This window comes from Zalophus californianus, chromosome 6 (genome assembly GCF_009762305.2).
Source record: "Zalophus californianus isolate mZalCal1 chromosome 6, mZalCal1.pri.v2, whole genome shotgun sequence".
In the NCBI taxonomy this organism is placed as follows: Eukaryota; Metazoa; Chordata; class Mammalia; order Carnivora; family Otariidae; genus Zalophus; species Zalophus californianus.
The window spans coordinates 27,353,117-27,371,151 of record NC_045600.1 but is presented as its reverse complement, the minus strand read 5'-3'; the positions used below and the strand labels follow the sequence as shown (position 1 = coordinate 27,371,151).

Sequence of the window (18,035 nt, the reverse complement as noted above, 5' to 3'; positions counted from 1 at the left end):
AAATAAAATCTTTTAAAAAAAATAGAATCTCTTAAAAAAAAAGATGTGAAAGGGCTTTTATTTAATGTATTTGATTTTATAATGATATCTTTTCTTTTAATGCTGAAAAGTTGTCTCCTAATAATTAACATAATTATTTGCTTTAACCTACAGTAAAACTAGCATCAAAAGAATTAACTACATGTAACAAGACTGTTGGATGCAGTTTAAGATTTCTCTGCTTCTTTTATATCCGTATGATATATACTTGGGATGTATAATCAGAATGTCTTCTTTTTAAGATTTTATTTTATTTGTTTGAGACAGAGAGAGCGAGAGAGCACAAGCAGGGAGGAGGGTCAGAGGGAGGAGGAGAAGCAGACTCCCTGCTGAGCAGGGAGCCCTGTGCGGAACTCAATCCCAGGACCCTGGGATGACCTGAGCCACCTAGGCACCCCAATCAGAATGTCTTTTAAAATTAGTTAATTAGGGCGCCTGGGTGGCTCAGATGGTTAAGCGTCTGCCTTCGGCTCAGGTCATGATCCCAGGGTCCTGGGATCGAGTCCCGTGTCGGGCTCCCTGCTCCTTGGGAGCCTGCTTCTCCCTCTGCCTCTGTCTCTCTCTCCCTGTCTTTCATGAATAAATAAATGAAATCTTTAAAAAAATAAATAAATAAAATAAATAAAATTAGTTAATTATACTGAAATTAAAATTAAATTTTAAAAAATAATAAAGTAAAATTTAAACTTTTGTACTCTGTGGTTATGCAAACTTTATAGATTCAAATTATTTTGTTTATTTCAATTTTTAGAGATTGCTTTTTTCTAATTAATGAATTTTGTTTTCAGTATATAAAATATTTATATGGTGTCTTGAAGAAAAATGTATGAGGGGCGCCTGGGAGTCCACCTCTTGATTTTGGCTCAGGTCATGATCTTAGGATCATGAGATCGGGAGCCCCATGTTGTGCTCCATGCTGGGCATGGAGCCTGCTTAAGATTATCTCTGCCCCTCCCCACCTCTAAAAAAGAAAAGGAAAGAAAAACGTATAAAAAAGGTACATTCAAAGTGTCTACCTTCCATCTCTATTTCTTCCCCCTCTCATTTCCATCCTTGACGTAACCATTTTTATTAGTAAAAACTAATAGCAAACCTAATCCTTCCATAGTTTCTTTTGAAAATATAAGTAAATATGCATATATATATTTTCCCCCTTCCCTAATTTTCCACATAAGGTAACATGCTATATACAGTCTTATGCACCTTACTTTTTTTTTCACTTAACAATATGTCCTGAAGATCTTTCCATAACAATATGTAGGTATTTTTATTCCTTTTTATATAAAAAGCTGAAAATTACTCTATCAAAAGGAGTCCCCTCCATAAAGGTAGATATTTGGGTTGTTTCCAATCCTCAGTTATTACAAATAGTTCTAAAATGAATGGAAATATGAATACCCTATTTAATACTTCTGCTGGTGTATCTTTAGGATTGCTTCCTAGAAGTGGGATTGCTGGGTCAGAGGGTAAAATGCATATGTAGTTTTACTAGAACAAAAATTTCTTGCACACGGTGTTTTAAGAATTGAAAAGGAAAGGGTGCCTGGGTGGCTCAGTCAGTTAAGCGTCTACCTTCAGCTCGGGTCATGATCTCAGGGTCCTGGGATGGAGCACCATATCGAGCTTCCTACTCAGTGGAGAGTCTGCTTGTCCCTCTCCCTCTGCCCCTCACCCCTACTTGTGCTCTCTCTCTTTTGCTCTACTCTCTCTCTCTCAAATAAATAAATAAAATCTCATTTAAAAAAAAGAATTGAAAAGGAAGCAGAGTTCCTTTTTCCTCATATATGAATAAATTATTTCAGTAGATACATAGTTGGCCACCTGCTGTGTGCCTGGCATTGTTCTAATTGATGGGGATACAGGAGGAAGTTCTACGGAACTTCATGGAGCATGAAGTTAAAGTTAATTGCAGATTTCGGTAAGTGCTATGAAGGAAGTAAATGGGTTGATATGAAAGAATAAGCTAAGATAACTCACTTTGAATAGGGTAGTCAGGGAAGGCCTCTCTGAAAAGGTGACATTTGAGCTGAGACATGAAGGAAAAAGATGATCAATGTCATCATTTATTGACTTCCCTACTATATGCCAGGCAGTATAAAGGATTTTCACACATTACTTTATTCCATAAACTCTGCGAAGTCTACTTTATAATGCCTGTTTTACAGATAAGAAAACTGATGCTCAGAAAAGTAAATTACTCGCTCAAAACCTTGAAACTTAGAAATAGGGGCTGGGATTTGGACCAAATCTAGGCCTGTCTAATTCTAAAGCCAGATAAGACAAACCCTTTTTCCTGTATTGCATTGCCTCTTACAAAGAAAGCGGTGAATACCAGTTAATGTAGTAAATGGTTTAATTTATTTATTACTGAATGATTATAATTTCAGAATACCTATGCTCATTTTACTTGGGAATATTTGTTATATAAAAAATAGACCTTCTTGTCCAAGCTGAATAAAATTATTTCAATATCTTTTTATTGTTTTTGAGTTAGTAATGGTTCTATGTTTAAAATACCATAGCAAAAACATCACCCAGATATTTCTAACCTATTAAAATGATGCATCTTCTGAGTATCCTTTTTATTTATTTCACAGATATTTGTTAAAATTTATATAAAAGGTACTTTAAAGTGTTTAAATTACCTTTAGTAAATGAAATAACCAAATTATTCAAGGTTCTATAAATAACCATAAAATTAATCTTAGGGGGAAAATTTTTTTTTCTTATATCAGCACTTACTGAGCACTTAAATGTATTCTCTTAAGTATTGCAACAACTCAGGTCAGTAGTGATCCCCTTTTTATAGATGAAGGAACTGAGGCACAGAGAGGCTACATGATTTACTTGCAATCACCTTCTAATAAGTGATAGTTTTTAGACCTAAAGTTAAAATCCTATGCACTCATTGGTTTTATATCTAAGTATTAAAAAGGTCATCTGAAACAATAAGAAAGTAGGAAACTATTATTATATTCTCCCTTGCCAGTGAGTTAAGTCCATATTATTGTCCAGTGAACCATGCATGAAGATTCATAGACATTTTCTTTGGTGTCTTAAACTAGAACTAGTTTAGCAGTTAAAACCCAGATGCTAATTTTACAAACAAGGCCACCTCTAACAATATTAAAATAAAATGATATTTCCTGGCCTAAAGAAAAATTCTCCAGTAACTATAGGAATGCTGTGGCATGAAGACAGCATCTTAAATCTCTATGCAAGTCATACACAAAGTGTTATTGCAATGAAAAAATAGTGGCGTGAATAATACCTGCTCACAGCCCGAGACACTTGATGTATCTTGGGCCTCAGTGTTTGTTGGATTTTGTAATTTCATGAGCAGGATTTGTATTTTTTTAAAGTTCTATATTTCTGTGTGTTCCACTTGACGTCAAATCTGTATTCTTAGATTGTAGGGTTCCCTTAAAAAAAATAAATAATCTCAGCCCCTCCTCCCTCCACTCCCCCTCCCCACACACACTCATTTTGTATAATATGGTAATGATATCACCGTTGCAGTAATTACGGGTCATCTTCATTTCTTTCATCTCTGCCTGTTCTGATGGCTTCATTCCTTTGACGGAAAAGATTTGGCTCTGGGTGCTATGATTATTTTGTTAAGCGTTATTCGAATAGACAGGAGTGAGAGAAATTAATCAATCCAAATGCAATTAGCATCATGTTTAACCCAGTGATGGACGTCTCAAGGTGAAACAGCTAGGGGAGTTTCAGACATTATTATTCAATCCGATGGTTCTTATCTAAATTATAATCAAGAGAGGTTTTTATTGGCTTCTCAGTGTGAAAATGTAACTCTTTCCCTGCCCTGGGGGTCAAGAAGACTGGGCCTTCATCCTCTGTAGACTTTAGTTACGGCCAGCACCCTGAAGTGGGGATGTTCCAAGCAGGAAAGTTGTCTTAATGTCCAAGTCATTTGAAATTTATCCATACGGTGATCTTGGCCTGATTTTCCTGAGAGTGGAATATAGCCTGTGGATAAATTACAATAACTTGAGGCAAAATATTTTGTGTACTGATCAAGTCAGTTTGACTAGTTATTGTTTTCTTAACCTTACATGATAGATTTATTGCTTTACTCACTTTATAGATGAAGAAATTAAGACTGTGTGAAGTTACTAGCCCTTGGTCATAATAAATATTTCACCACGATGTATTACTACTCATGCCCTGAAGCATGAATGTTCTGCACAAATTTCTAAGTGTTTAGTAAAAGCTCTCACTCCAAGAGTATTCATCCTTTGCTTTAATCTCATTACCTTTCATTCAGTTGAGTTTACTCTTGCAAGGGGAACCAAGCAAAACGATGAAGTGGGTCTCTGAAGCCCTATGAAAAGGATACAAAATACAAATAAGAACTTGATAGCTCTCATTCCTGAAGACACATCTTTGGGGTTTTTGTTGTTGTTGTTGTTGTTGTTGTTTTGGTTTGGTTTGTTTTTTAGTAGGGAGAGGGATGATAGAGACTGAATATTTGAAAACTAGTCTTGTTTTGCTCTTAAAAGAAGGCAGGACAAGGAGAGTTGATGGAGGGACACAAGCTTTCACCTGAATACAACATTTTTCAAATGCCTGACAATTAAGATTCTTCTACTTCTGCTTTCAATCTTCAGGCATCATGGCTGACACTTCCCATATTTTATGTTCTTGCTTGATGTTTTATATTCTGAGAATAAATCTGTTGGCTGGATATTTCTGTCCTTTTTTTTTTCTTTTTTGTCATGAAAAGCCATTAAAATTATTTTCCATATTGGAACTGTCCAAATTTGTTTACCTGTACATTGAGTCTTGGCTTTTCTTTCTTATATTACATCTTAGATAAAACATCTTAGATAAAAACCCATCTAGAAATGGGCCTTATTGTGAATTGGGGGGAAAATGTTTGATATAAAATTATCCTTCTCTAAATTCCCTTAAGGGAACACTGTTCTCCGCCACCCCACCCTTTTGGAAGAAAAAAGTCCTGTTAGAGAGATAAGACACCCAATAGAAAGAGAATCTGGAAAGGGTGCACCAAAAAAAGGCTTTTTAAGAACTCTCAAGATGAAGATTTTCATAGTCAGTGATAGTTTGGTCACAGATGTAGCATCCAGACTGTTCCTTCCTCAGATATATATTTCAGTCTCCTTTTTGAAATGTTTATGCCCAAAGAACTTTAGGCAAAAGCCTCAAAGCTGTTTGCTTACCTTCTATATATTTTAGAGAAAAGTGGGATTTCTACTAAAGACTCTTACTTGTGAACTCTCTCATGAGTTCTTTGAGAATGATCAGAAGACCTTATTACAACTACACCTTCTGAGGGCCACCAAGTGTCTAAATGAGGCTCTAAGAGACCCCTCCTCATCCATGACACCCTACTCAGTTCATAGCACCTTCTGTTCTTGACAGTGGCCCCAGCACCAGCTGCTCTTGCATTAGAGGCATGAAAAAGTAAGTGCTTAGTCCTTGACTTGAATTATCGCTCACTTACTGGTACGTTTTGTGCGGCGGTCTGAACTGGAGCATGCGGAAGAATCCCAATCTGGCAGGCTGCCCTGGAGCTGCTCTGCTGAACCCCGGCTCTCTGCCAGAGCGACCAAAAACTTCCACGTTCCTGTGAGAGAGAACTTGGAATTATAAATCACATCGGTTTCCTTTTATTCTCCTCTAACGCACCAAAATAACCTGTGAACAGCTAGCTACGTCTCAGAGGCCACTTCTCATTTATTTGAATCTTCCCTAATATCTAGTACGTAGTCGTCACTTCGTGTGACTAATTTAACTATTCATCCTCCCCCTTTATGCCTCTCTCCTGCTTAGCACACTGGATGACTAGGATGACTAGGAGATCCCTCTTGTCATAGTTATTAGAATGCATTCAGCGTTTCAAGGACCGAAAAAGTAATCTTTAAAAACGTCAAAACCATAATTATAACAAATGGCATCATTTCTACGAAACTATCTTTCAATGAAGCTAACTCAATAAATAGCTTCTTAGCGTACTGATTTAAACTAAACTAGGATTTTATGTGTTCCTCTTTGCTAGAAGAAGCTGCTGGTAGAGTTAAGGGAGAGGGCTGCCTCTAAGACCCAACATTACTCCGGCAGGTGTGATTCTCCAGATTATCCGTGTCACACAGATGCAAGTCATTCCTGTTTCCTTTTGTTTTACATTTGAGATCTCTTAGAAAATAAATTGTTTGATCTCCTTTGCCACTCCCCAGACTGCCTGTGTGCAGTCTCGGTGCGGACCCAGTACCTCTTTCATGAAGTGGTAGCTAAGGAGCTCCAGGGCTCCCCTTGGCCAGCGAAAAATGCAAGGAAGGAAGAGGTCAAGACTAAGAACAATAGTCATATTAACCTGGAGCTGGCAGGGCAGAATAGGTCTGTGGTGCGATTTAAGCCACTTAGTCAACTAATGAAGGCCTCCTGTGCACGACAGGGTTTGTCAAGGAGGCAGTTCAGATACCAGTTTGATAGGCAGCCAAGTCACAAAAGAGATACACCTGCACAATTGGAAATAGAGTATGAAGATACAGTTAATGTGTTCCAGCAGCAGACAGGAAGTGTCTACTACAAAGGGAACCTGCAGTTTACTCCAAAACTCAGTTCCCACAGAGCATGGACCCATTCTCAGAAACCTGCAGTTTGGTTCCACTAGTCCTGACCGGTGCAGTATGGATTTCTCTCTTCTTTCATTTTTCCTTTCTTCATTCCTTCCTTGTACATAAAGTAACTGGTGTATATACACAAGCATATGGCCTTTTTTAAAAACAAAACGACCAATGCCCTGTTCTGATCGACATCGAATGGATATGGAATGGGATAAAATACTGGTTCAGTGAAAGTATCCCCTTTCCCCGTTAGTGGCATGCTCATTCAGCTCTTATCTCGTATTCCAGTTATTTTGCTCTCACTGTTTAACAAAAAGACAAGAAAAAATCCTTGTGTACCTTGTTCATTTGAAGAATTTTAATGTTTTTCATTTATCATTGTAAAACTAAGGACAATTGTATAACTTTTTTGTACGTAGCTGTTACACATAGGGCATTTTGTCTTTAAGTAGAAATAAATTGCTCTAAAAGAAATGAATCCTACATAGTTTTCCCATCAAGTGTCTCTTTGCTTAAATAAACGTCTTGTTTGAAATGAAAGAGAGAAAAAGATAGTTCTACAGTAGCTAGCGTTTACTAAATGCCTATGTGACCTTTATATTAATTCCACCTTGAACAAATGAGGGAACCAAGGGGCGCCTGGCTGGTTCAGTCAGTAGAGCACGCAGCTCCCAATCTCAGGGTCGTGAGTTTGAGCCCCACGTTGGGCATAGATCTTACTTTAAAAAAAATAATAAATAAAAATGAGTTTTATTTATGTATTTTAAGTGAGTTTTATTTAAAAAGAAAAAAAATGGAAACCAAAGCTCGGAAAGATGTCTCGGGTGACTTGCCTGCAGTGGTCCAGGGCCTGTGTAGGAGCTGGGGTGCAACCCTCCAAGCCTGTCTGATGCTCAACGCCCTGCTCTTTTCACAGGGTTATGCTGTTTCCTTTGCTTCCTGCCATTCATATTAGAGTCTCCTAAAGATAGCCTGTTGTAACTTTTCTCCGTCTCACTAATGTTTTTAATTATGTTGAGGCACAGAAATATTTAAAGTAGTTTGCATTGGAATTGAAAAGCAAACATTATGAGTTTCTCCCATTTCATTAAAAAGTTACTTAATCTTTACATTGTTCTCTACATTAAAGCCGAGCAGAATTTTATCAGGCAATTGCCTCAAAGTTATAATCTGGAAAATCTTTCTATAATGAAACCCATATGTCATGGGCGAAAGGTGCAAAGCCCTGGCAGAGAGGGTTGGTCTCGTGAGAGATTCTGCACCCAATCTCGTTAACCAGGGTGCCTCTGGTAATCCCTCATCCCCTCACTGGTGAGAAATCAATCTGTACCACTGAATCTTTTTCAACCAGCCACCAAGAAAATTTACTGCAGAGAAGGCAGTTTGGGGATAGTCATTGTGGAAAGGGAGCCAGAGACAAGGCTAACTGTAGATGGAGGAATTGGAGAATCTAAAGAAGAGATTGTATTAAACCACACACCACCTTCAGAGCAAGCAGGATGGAGTCCTCCTTTCAGCCCTGACCTAAGTCGATCCAGGTATTTACAGCTGCCGTGAACCTGACAGCCCTAGGGAGACGATGCAGGGGGTAATAGAAACTACATAAACCTGGAAGTTGATTGTAGTTTATCCATTTGCTGTCTTTAAATGTGTACAAGTGGCCTCCTGTCCCACATTCTTGGCAGCAGTTCACACATTCACCCTATGGTGACAGTATGTATTGTGACTTACTCTGCCCACGGTCTGCACTACATAGGAGGCCTGTACATCATGACTTGACACGGAGGCCCTGCTTCTCTTCTGCATGCAGATACTGTGGTGGCTGATGACCAGTGGATCCCTCTTGGCATAATTATTAGAATGTGGGAGCAGCATTGCCTTCTTGTTGAACCTTGTAATCCTAGAAGATTAATCCAGAATTAGAAAACAGTTAAGAAATTATATTGACTCTAGGTAAAAACTAGCAATCTTATCGTCTCTAGGATTGTCTTCTAACACACGGTGGAAAAAAAGAACCAGCAGAGAAGAGAGGAACTGGAAGTGTCAAGCTGGGGAGCATGTAATCTTACCAGGGCCATTAATGCAAGAATCGTACCAAGCTGTAGCTAGTGGGAAGAAGAAGGGATGGAACGAGGCAAGGGAGTAGAAATGTCTTCCTCTCCTCTGTAAGCAAGCCAGAGACATCTCTAAAGGCTCTTCCCTGGAGAGATTTGAAATCCTTGGTGGGAGTTTTTTCATAAAATACATTTACATATAAAACCCTGCTGGAAGAGGTGTGTATGGGGGGGGGGGGGGCGCGTGCACTCGTGTGTGTGTGTGTGTGTGTGTGTGTGTGTGTGTGTGTGTAAGAGGAATACAGAATAGTAGCAGAAGGCTGTCTCCCTACTCCTAATGGGATTTTGTAGCAGCATGTGTGAGTTTGTTTCAGAAGTCAAAAATGAACAGATGTTGGTATAAATTACCTCTGTGTCTGATGTCTTGCAAATTAAAAGCGCGGTTGGCATCACTAAACAATTTCACTAGGTTTAGGGGGATGCGGCCAGCCGGCAGTGAGTACTGTCGCAGGTCAGTAAGAACTTCATGCTGCAGCAAAGCAGGAAGGCAAGGATAAAGAAATGAAGAATAAAATAAGGGGTATGTGAATTAATCAGAGATGTTAACATCTCTGATAACAAGCGAACAGGAGGGCTCGAAGTCCGAAACTGCCCCTGACAGCAGTTTCTCCACGCACAAGGAGGGGTTGGTGCTTAGGATGTGATTTATAGGGCACAGCCCTCTTTTAGGGAGCACTCTGTCATGAATTCGTATATCTCCTATATGGGACTGGTGAGTAGGAAAACTTTCTCCCCTCCCACGTAGAAGATGAGGTCTTTGAATTACTTCTGCTTTTACGGTGGTTTTCTGCAGCTCTGTGTGCTCAGATTAGGTTGAAGGGGGAGGAATGATTGAGTGGGGAAAGGGTTGTTAAAAAGGATTGGTTAAATTCAAGGAGAGCTTGCCACTGAGAGACTTTGGAAGAACTGTCTATTTTGCCTTTTAAATCCTTTTGATCCCTTGACTAGATTGGGTCTTTTTAAATTTTATGCCTTAAAATATTGGTCATTCTCCCATTTGGGGAAAAAAACAGTAAAGAATCGGGGGATGTGAAGGGAAGCAGGCAGAAATAATTAGTAAGATCAATACAGTGCTCCAGGCCCAGGAGTTTTGGAGCAAGTCTCTGTTCTACCCAGCAGAGTTTTAGATTACCCACATCTGGTTTCCAAAGTACCTGCTTCTAGCCTTGCTGTAGGATCATTTGATACTGTGTAAAACTCCTTAATAAGCACTGGAGAGGAGGCAGGAAGCCCTTCCAGTAGAAATAAATGATGAGACCCACTCTGGCCAAAAGTATAGGTCACCTGTAGGATAAGGTTGAGGGGAAAACTTCCAAGGAATGGGTTTTTTGAGGTTGCTAGCCTCCCTTCTTATCACAGTTCATTCATTCACTCAGGCAATACCAAGTGCAGGAGAAGCTACTTACCCTCCTTTGAAAGGTGGTGTGTTGGTAATGGTACCACTCTACCAAACACGTTCATTGCTGAATAGCAAGAGAAAAGCAGGGCAGGTGGCATTAATATGCTACTCATTTTGCAGATAAAGAAACAGGCTCAGAGATCTTGCCCAGCCCAAGGTGTCACCCCACCGCTAAGCACTAGAGCTGGAACATAAACTGAGTTCAGACCCTGTGTTATCTAAAAGTCCGCATGGGTGAGAAAATACCTGTTTGGATTTCCTCTAGGGTAGTTAGTCCTACTTCTGTCTCTCCATTAGTCTGGCATTACTTTCATCAAAGGAAATTATTTTTCTTGCCAAACAAGCAAGGTAAATTTAGAAAGAAAGAAAAAAAAACTCAGAATGTACAGAATGAAGGCTATTAACAAGGGCCATTAACACATCTTGCTGTTTGTCTCTGGAAAGGAAGGCAATAAACATTATTGTGTTCCTGCTTGGAATATTTCTTTCGTATATTATCATTCATCCAACCAACATTTATTTAGCAGATACTACATCTAGTGCTGATGATAAAAAAAATAATGAAACAGTCTCTACCCTCCGTTCTTACCCTTTAGGGCAGAAGACATTTATATAAACAAATAATTGCAAGTCTTACTGGAACTTTGTCTGTATAGGGTTTGGTGCAGATCCACCAAGGAAAGAAATGGTCAGTCTGATTTGAGCCCGGGTGGGGTTGTGGGCACATGAGGCAGCACTTAGCACTGGAGCTTCCATTCCTAGTTAATGGGGTTTCCTTTCCCTTTGTTGGAGCTCCAGAACTTGTGAGAGATGAGGAGTACACAGACTGCAGGTACCAGAAGCTTTCCTGTGGTTATAGAGTTTGTGTTGTTACAGTTCTCTGTTGTACAAATAAACCAGGAACTGCTAGGGAGGGGGAGTGGAGCCCACTCATCTCGCACCATCTCTGGACTTGAGTCAAGCTGCACGGAGGCTAGGGCACAGGTCCTTCTCATTCTGCATGTGTCTTTCCAGCCATGGGGACATATTCTTAAGAGGCCACAGGCATAGCTGCTGTGAGCCCCCTGCATGGTGCCAGGAGACTTCTGGCCTCCAGCACCAACCATTGGAAACTTTGAGCACTGTTAAATCTATTTAAGAGATCTGGAAAGATGATTTTGTGATGAGGATGAAGGGGGTGTTATAATACATCCATTTTCTGAGGACCTGCTTGACAGCTAAAACAGCGGGCTTCTAGAGTGGCCCTTGTAATTGAGAAATGTTTTACTTTCATTTTGGAGCCTCATATGTAGGAAAGTAGCTGTATAAACCCTCTTGTAACTACAGCATTCAAAGATGGATGGTGCTGAAAGTCAGAGAAAGACACATAAACCTTGCCTGGCTATATTAAATATCTAAGGACTGACAATACCAAGAGAGAGAAGACCAAAGCTCTATAAACCCTACTTTATTACACCATCCACAGATGAACTGCACTGAGGGAATATAAACCCTGTTACATTACAGCATCTAGGGACTTCCACTGCTGAGAGATGGGGTAAATGATCTCTAATTTTGATTTGAGATTATAAATGTCCAGACACCAACAACCCAGAGAAGACTCTAATCTTGGTTGGATTATAGTCTCCAAGAGCAAACCCCCTGACATAGTGAACATGAGTATTAGGTTACGTTCTTGAGAGAGAGGGGTTTGGGGGAATTCCCTGGGGATTTTTTTTAAGGGGGGAATGATAGTTTTCCCCATTTGGCCTATGCCTTATAGCACTTGCCAACTTCAGAACAGCTTTGTACAGTTTTCGTTGTCAGTGGTGGTTTGTTTTTCCCTCTTTTTGGAGGTTAGTGGTGATTAAATCTGTTCTGGTAGCAACTTGTTTTTACGATTTAAATCAGTTTGCATTATTAAATTATATTTTCCTGAGATCTCTTTTGCAGATTGTGGGTTTTCATTGATCTTCCATTTGCTGTGATTCCAGCCAGAGAGATGACACGGGGGAAATTTCTCAACATTCTGGAGAAACCCAAGAAGTAGCAGGAGCTGCTTATGGACAGGATGTTCTGGGGGACTGGAACCGTGCTCCCCTCCCAGTGCAGCTCTGGCAATGTGCAGCTAGCTCTCTGCTTCCTGGTGAGAGGCCAGAGGGTGCCCCTCCAGGACTGACCCTCTCCCCTGCCCCTGGCACTCTGCACCTCTGAGGACCTTCGGCGGCAAGAGAGGAATCTGCTCTATCAATTCTCTACAGAAGGATCAGTGCAGTTATTCAGTCAACTTCCGGACTTTGACCATCTCAGCCTTGGATATGGGTAACCCTAGAGGGCACATCATTCTTAAAGGTCAAAGTCCTGCTCTCTCATTTCAGAAAGTGATTCAGGAGTCCCAGGATCTTACAGATGATTTGATTCGGTGATGGCAGTCAGTTGTGGCACGTTGATTGGACGGGTTCTTTTGACTTGTACTTGATATCTTAGGAAGTATTTATGGTGCGAGGAGACCAGAGACCAATTAGATTCTGAAACAGACCAGGCAGCCTGACCTGTGAACTCTCCAGTATATATTGGGTTCCAAGAATCCCCAGCTGGAGAAGCCAGAATCTTCTTGAAATATATACCTGCTTTAAAAATTCTGTACCTTTCACAATAGTCCCATTCCCCAGTGCCTTTCATTCCCCACCATCAGTTCTGATTCCAGGAAAAGGGGATCCCTCCTGGGATTAGCTAGTGAAAGGCCCATCATGCAAGGTTACATTGGGTTCTAGACCTCAAGACCAAGTCAACGATGAAAGAAAGGACTTTTGAGTTCCAAAATCTGTTACAGATCCACACAAGAAAGTCGGTATGGCCTAAAAGGTAGAAGGAGATTGTTTACAGGAGTTCCCATCTGATTAAAAACGAGAAACTCTAATTGACCTGAGAGGAATGTGCTGTGGAATGGTGGCAATGTTTTGCCCCCCTTGTCCCCTCTCATAGCACATAGCAGATATTTTCACCAAAGTACACAAGTGTGCACACGGAAAAAAAGAATTTCCTGACTTAAAGACAATTCTTATGGAGCTCTTTGCCAGTTATCTGTCCCTGTGTTAAAACCTGAAAACCTAACCCATGCGTAAGATTGATTACACATGTTCTCCATATTTTGTCTCGTAAGCCAGACCCCAGCCTCTATAATGTTTCGAGAAGTACCTGAGGCCATGGGGCTTCCTGACCTTCATGCAAAGAACATCCACATGGCAGTTGTCTGATGGTATTTGGATACAAGGAAAGTTGTGGTTAAATTATTGGTCCTTAGTGTCTGTGCGAGGGTGCAGCCCTATTCAGTTTAATAGCTGGTCTATTAACCATTTCTGACATTTGTGCCTTGTTTCCCATACTAGAATTAATGTTGGGTTTTTCTCTCATTTTTGCCATCCATGCGATTTTACATATTGATAAGGGGAAAAGTTGAGCACAAGTCACAAAGGATGGGTAAGTGAGAAAGAAAAGATTCTGCCTGGATGCGATATAGAAATTTGGGCTGGAGAGGCATAGATTTTAAGTTAAGCTTATTACTGACATTCCTTTTTCTCTAAATACGGTTGGAGTGGGAGGGAAGGAGAGGGCAAAAAAAGAATGCCATAACGTCAAATTTTTCCTTTGCTCTGTTTTTGAGAGTTGACAACATCAGGCACTTTTAAGTGTTTGGGGAAATTGAGAAATACATGGAGAATATGAAGATACCTCCCCAAAACCAACTCAGGTCTGTAACCCAAGGCTATGTAGTTGGTTTTCTGATCTGCTTTGGCCTTTCTTTTATTGTCATCTTATTCACCAGCACTTAATATAAGTAGATGTTTTAGAATTGCGATATTTATTGGTTTTGTATTTGTCATCCTTAGAAATGTTAATGATGTATTTTTATATTGATAATATAAATGGATGTGTAATGTGTGTGTACTTCAGTGTGTTAGAGGACTGTGCTTTGTATATGGTGGTTTCTATGTCGTCATAATAAATATGTCCCTTTTATAGGAGAGTGAGTTTTCCTTTTCCTCAAAGGGCCAAGTTGCGTATTTAAAGCATTCATCAGAAAGTACAACTATAATGATAAATTATGCTCTTTTCCCCTTAACATCACAGTGGGTGGTGTGGGGCTTTATGACCATCTACTACTTGGTCTCCCAGCTTCCAGTCTGTTCTACCAGCCATCCAAGCTCATTACTGCTCACCTCCCTAAAGTATTACTTAAAAACCTTTAATACCTCCTTCTGTCTAATAATAAAGTCTGGGTCTCTTTTTTTTTTAAGATTTTATTTATTTATTTGAGAGAGAATGAGAGATAGCACGAGAGGGAAGAGGGTCAGAGGGAGAAGCAGACTCCCCGCCGAGCAGGGAGCCCGATGTGGGACTCGATCCCGGGACTCCAGGATCATGACCTGAGCCAAAGGCAGTCGCTTAACCAACTGAGCCACCCAGGCGCCCAAAGTCGGGTCTCCTGTCCTGGCATTTAAAACTCTCTGCATGTAATCCTAAGCACCCCTCCTCTCCAATATATGAAGTCTCTGTTCCAGTTAATCTGAACAATTCCCATTTCCTCACTTCAGTGCCTTTGCTCATGCCATTGAGTTCCTAGAAAGTCTCTTTTGCACATATCAAACCTACCCTTCCTGCAAACCCCTGGTGAACCAGCTGGAAACAATCTTTCTCCCTGCATTACCACAACATGTATGTACCCCATCCTTACTATTCTTACCAACTCCGCCTTATATTTAAGTGTTCCAAGTGCATCTCTTCTTGTCCCACTGAGTCGTAAGCTCCTCAAGGTTACAGCTCGTTCCTACACATCTAGTTACTCTGCTGTGTCTTCTTTGAGCTGGAAGGGTCCGTACCTTCTTGCAGACTTCCAGTTAAATATGATGGATTGAAAACAAATGTTTCTCTGCCACCTACTAAAATCCTTAGTGTAGGGCGCCTGGGTGGCTCAGTCGTTAAGCGTTCGGCTCAGGTCATGATCCCACGGTCCTGGGATCGAGCCCCACATCGGGCTCCCTGCTCCGCGGGAAGCCTGCTTCTCCCTCTCCCACTCCCCCTGCTTGTGTTCCCTCTCTCGCTGTGTCTCTCCCTGTCAAATAAATAAATAAAATCTTTTTTAAAAAAATTAAAAATAAATAAAATCCTTAGTGTGACTTCCTTTTCGACTCTGCTCAAGAACTAGAGAAGAGCAAGTATTTGTACTGTCACTACCCTCCCCTTGATAGTTTACCTGCCCTCGAGCAGAGCATCATGCCCTTTCAGAGAAACATTCCATGTGAGGAAAGCAAATTGCTTGGCATCGTTGGCTCATCATTGATTTCCAAGAAAACAGCTGGGTAGGCAGTAGATCTCTGTGACCTGGAAAAGCACGGCCAGCCGGCTGCCTCGGCAGGGACAGAGTCGTGATGGCGCTGCTCTAAATCTTGAGAGATTATTTTTCCAATAAATAATTATGTATTATTTGCCCACAGGTTTCTCTTGCCTTTCCCTTTGCCATTCTGAATGCCTTCCTTGCGGAAGCAACTGTTGGCTGAGAGGAATAGCACCGGGGTTTCGGAGGCACGTTTGCAAATTCTTATTCAAGTCTTCTCTCACCAGCAGTCTTGTTGCTTCTTGCTCACTTCAGTCTCAGATTCTTGCTTTGGCCTCTGCTGATTTGCTCGGCCTTCCTTCCATTGTCAGGGCACTAAAAGTTCACAGGCTATTAACTGTATTAATAGCAAGATGCCATTGTTAATTTTTCTGTATCTTTTGGTGACCCACTTACCATATTTTTTAAATGGGCACTTGGGAAGTGCTGCTTGTTTGTGGTCCTCTAGCTAACTGTAGCTCCTCTATCTTCTGGGCCATGAAAATGGAGCTGGTAAGTCAGTCCATTGCCTCTTTGGTTTCTGAAGGGTGTTTGGACTTCCACAGGAGCTTTGTGATGAAACCAAGAAATTTCCTTTCCAGTGCGATGCTCTGGTCCCTTCTGTTTCCTCCAGGACTAAGGCCTCACAGAAAAGAGAAACAGGCAGAACAGGAAGGGAGGAAATGGGCTGGTGGGCCAAGGTGGATGGTCCCAGGGTCAGACGACATGATTTCTTACCAGCTTTCAACTTCTACACAAAATCCATCTCCAACCATTTGGTTATGTTCTCCAGTTTCTGTTTTCCTCATCTTGTGCCATCCAGACGGCCCCTGCATGGGCTTCTCTTTCCCCAGAGAGCCTTATAGCCCCCACCCCAAACAGTGGCCTCTCCCAAGTCTGTAAGTTCTGACTGGCCTCTAACTGACTGCTCCTCTCTATCTAGGCTTTTTGGCACTTTGGGGCTGGGTCCCCGACTATGCCGAAAGAGGCCACCAGCCTTCCCGCTCTGTCCCACACTTTTTCTTCATGAGCTTCAGGTGGCACCAGGTGCAACCCTGAGGCTCATGGTTGGCGCCGGTGCTCGCAGAGCTTGTTAATTAGCACATGAACACCCCAGTGCTCCGTTCGCCAGGCCGGGCATTCGGAACCTTCCCCTCCTGTGGGCCCCTTCCTCCTAATGAGAGCTGGAAGAAGGGCCCTCACAACACACTGCCTCAGAATAATATTCCGCTTTGTCCCCACCAGTAACCAGGGCTGACAGGATCACTCTGTCCATTTCTCTTCTAATTAGCACAATTCCAGCATGGCCTGAGCCAGCAAATGGAGAAAAGCGATCAAAAGCGATCGGACAACCGTACCGAGTCACAAACACAAAGAGGGCCATTCCCTGTAATTAGGTGAGACAACTCCTCAGTCTTTTCTCGGCTGGAGTTTGCCGCTAAGACTCTTGCTGTTTGGGTCCCAGCAACACAAGTTACATGTCTCCCTGGGACACTAATAAGCCCCAAATTGTCTTCCGCTTCACACAACTCTCACCAGAGGACAAGTGCCCGGGGGAAGGGGGGACACAGTGAGGGGACAGGGTGTCTAAACAGCGAAGCAGCTGTGGCAATGTCTCCCCCACTCCAAAAGGCAGACACTGGGGCTGTGGGCAGAGAAGGACAAGGCCATTCGTTTGGGAGAACAGCTCCAGGTGCAGCCTGGTCGCATTGCCTGGGCTGCCGTCTGAAGCACTAAGAATTGGGCACCTTGGGAGAGACCCACTCCCTGCTATTTGCCTCGCCCCATTCACTTGCCAGTTGTCCCCTTTGGGTGTCCTCATCCCTTCTCCCACATGTCCTCGCTGGGGCATCTTGGACAGCTACAACTGTGGCACCATCCTCGGACCTGCACTGAAGCCCTGTACAACCGTAGTCAGTGAGCTCGAGGCTAGCTAACGTGCAGCACACACATGTGAACTCTGCGCTCGGAGAGCTTAGGACCTGGAAGGGGCTCTCACTTCCAGCACCCATCACCTCTGGGTCTCTGGCTCTCCCACAAGCCTTGCTTTCTATCCCCATGCTCTCTCCTGGAAGATCCCTGTTTTTTTAAACAGAAAAGTGGCCCATCAACAGCCACACTCCATGTGGCTCAGAGGTTGGCCACTTAATAAACAGAAACTGCTCCCCCAGGATTGCAGCCCATTACAGGGATTACTAGGGGTGATACAGCCATGAACTTGGTCATAGCCAGGGACGAAGGAATGCAGTGGAGAGTGGCATTTGGAATCTCAATTAAACTCAAGCTCTGAGCTGAGTTGGACTCGCACATATTTTCATCTTATCCTGGTCTCTGCTTTCTCTTTTGATCTATACTTGATGCTTCTGGCCAATATCTGCTGATTCTTTTCCCTTAGAATATGGAATTTCAAATAAAATATAATTCTACAAATACTACAAATAAATTGGTATTTTCTACCAAGTTTGAAAACTTAAAATTGAAAGTAACCTCCAATACTAGAAAACAATTATCTGGACTCC

At 41.7% G+C, this 18,035-nt stretch overlaps 1 protein-coding gene across 1 annotated transcript in view; it reads left to right on the top strand.

The window, feature by feature from the left end:
- The window catches only part of LIN52 (lin-52 DREAM MuvB core complex component), a 113,576-nt gene extending 99,414 nt beyond the window's left edge, over positions 1-14,162 (top strand). Inside the window, exon 6 of the mRNA XM_027570216.2 lies at positions 12,137-14,162. Coding sequence (XP_027426017.1) covers positions 12,137-12,192 — 56 coding nt within the window. The 3' untranslated portion in view covers positions 12,193-14,162. The remainder of the gene's footprint in view (positions 1-12,136) is intronic.
- The last annotated feature ends 3,873 nt before the right edge of the window (positions 14,163-18,035 follow it).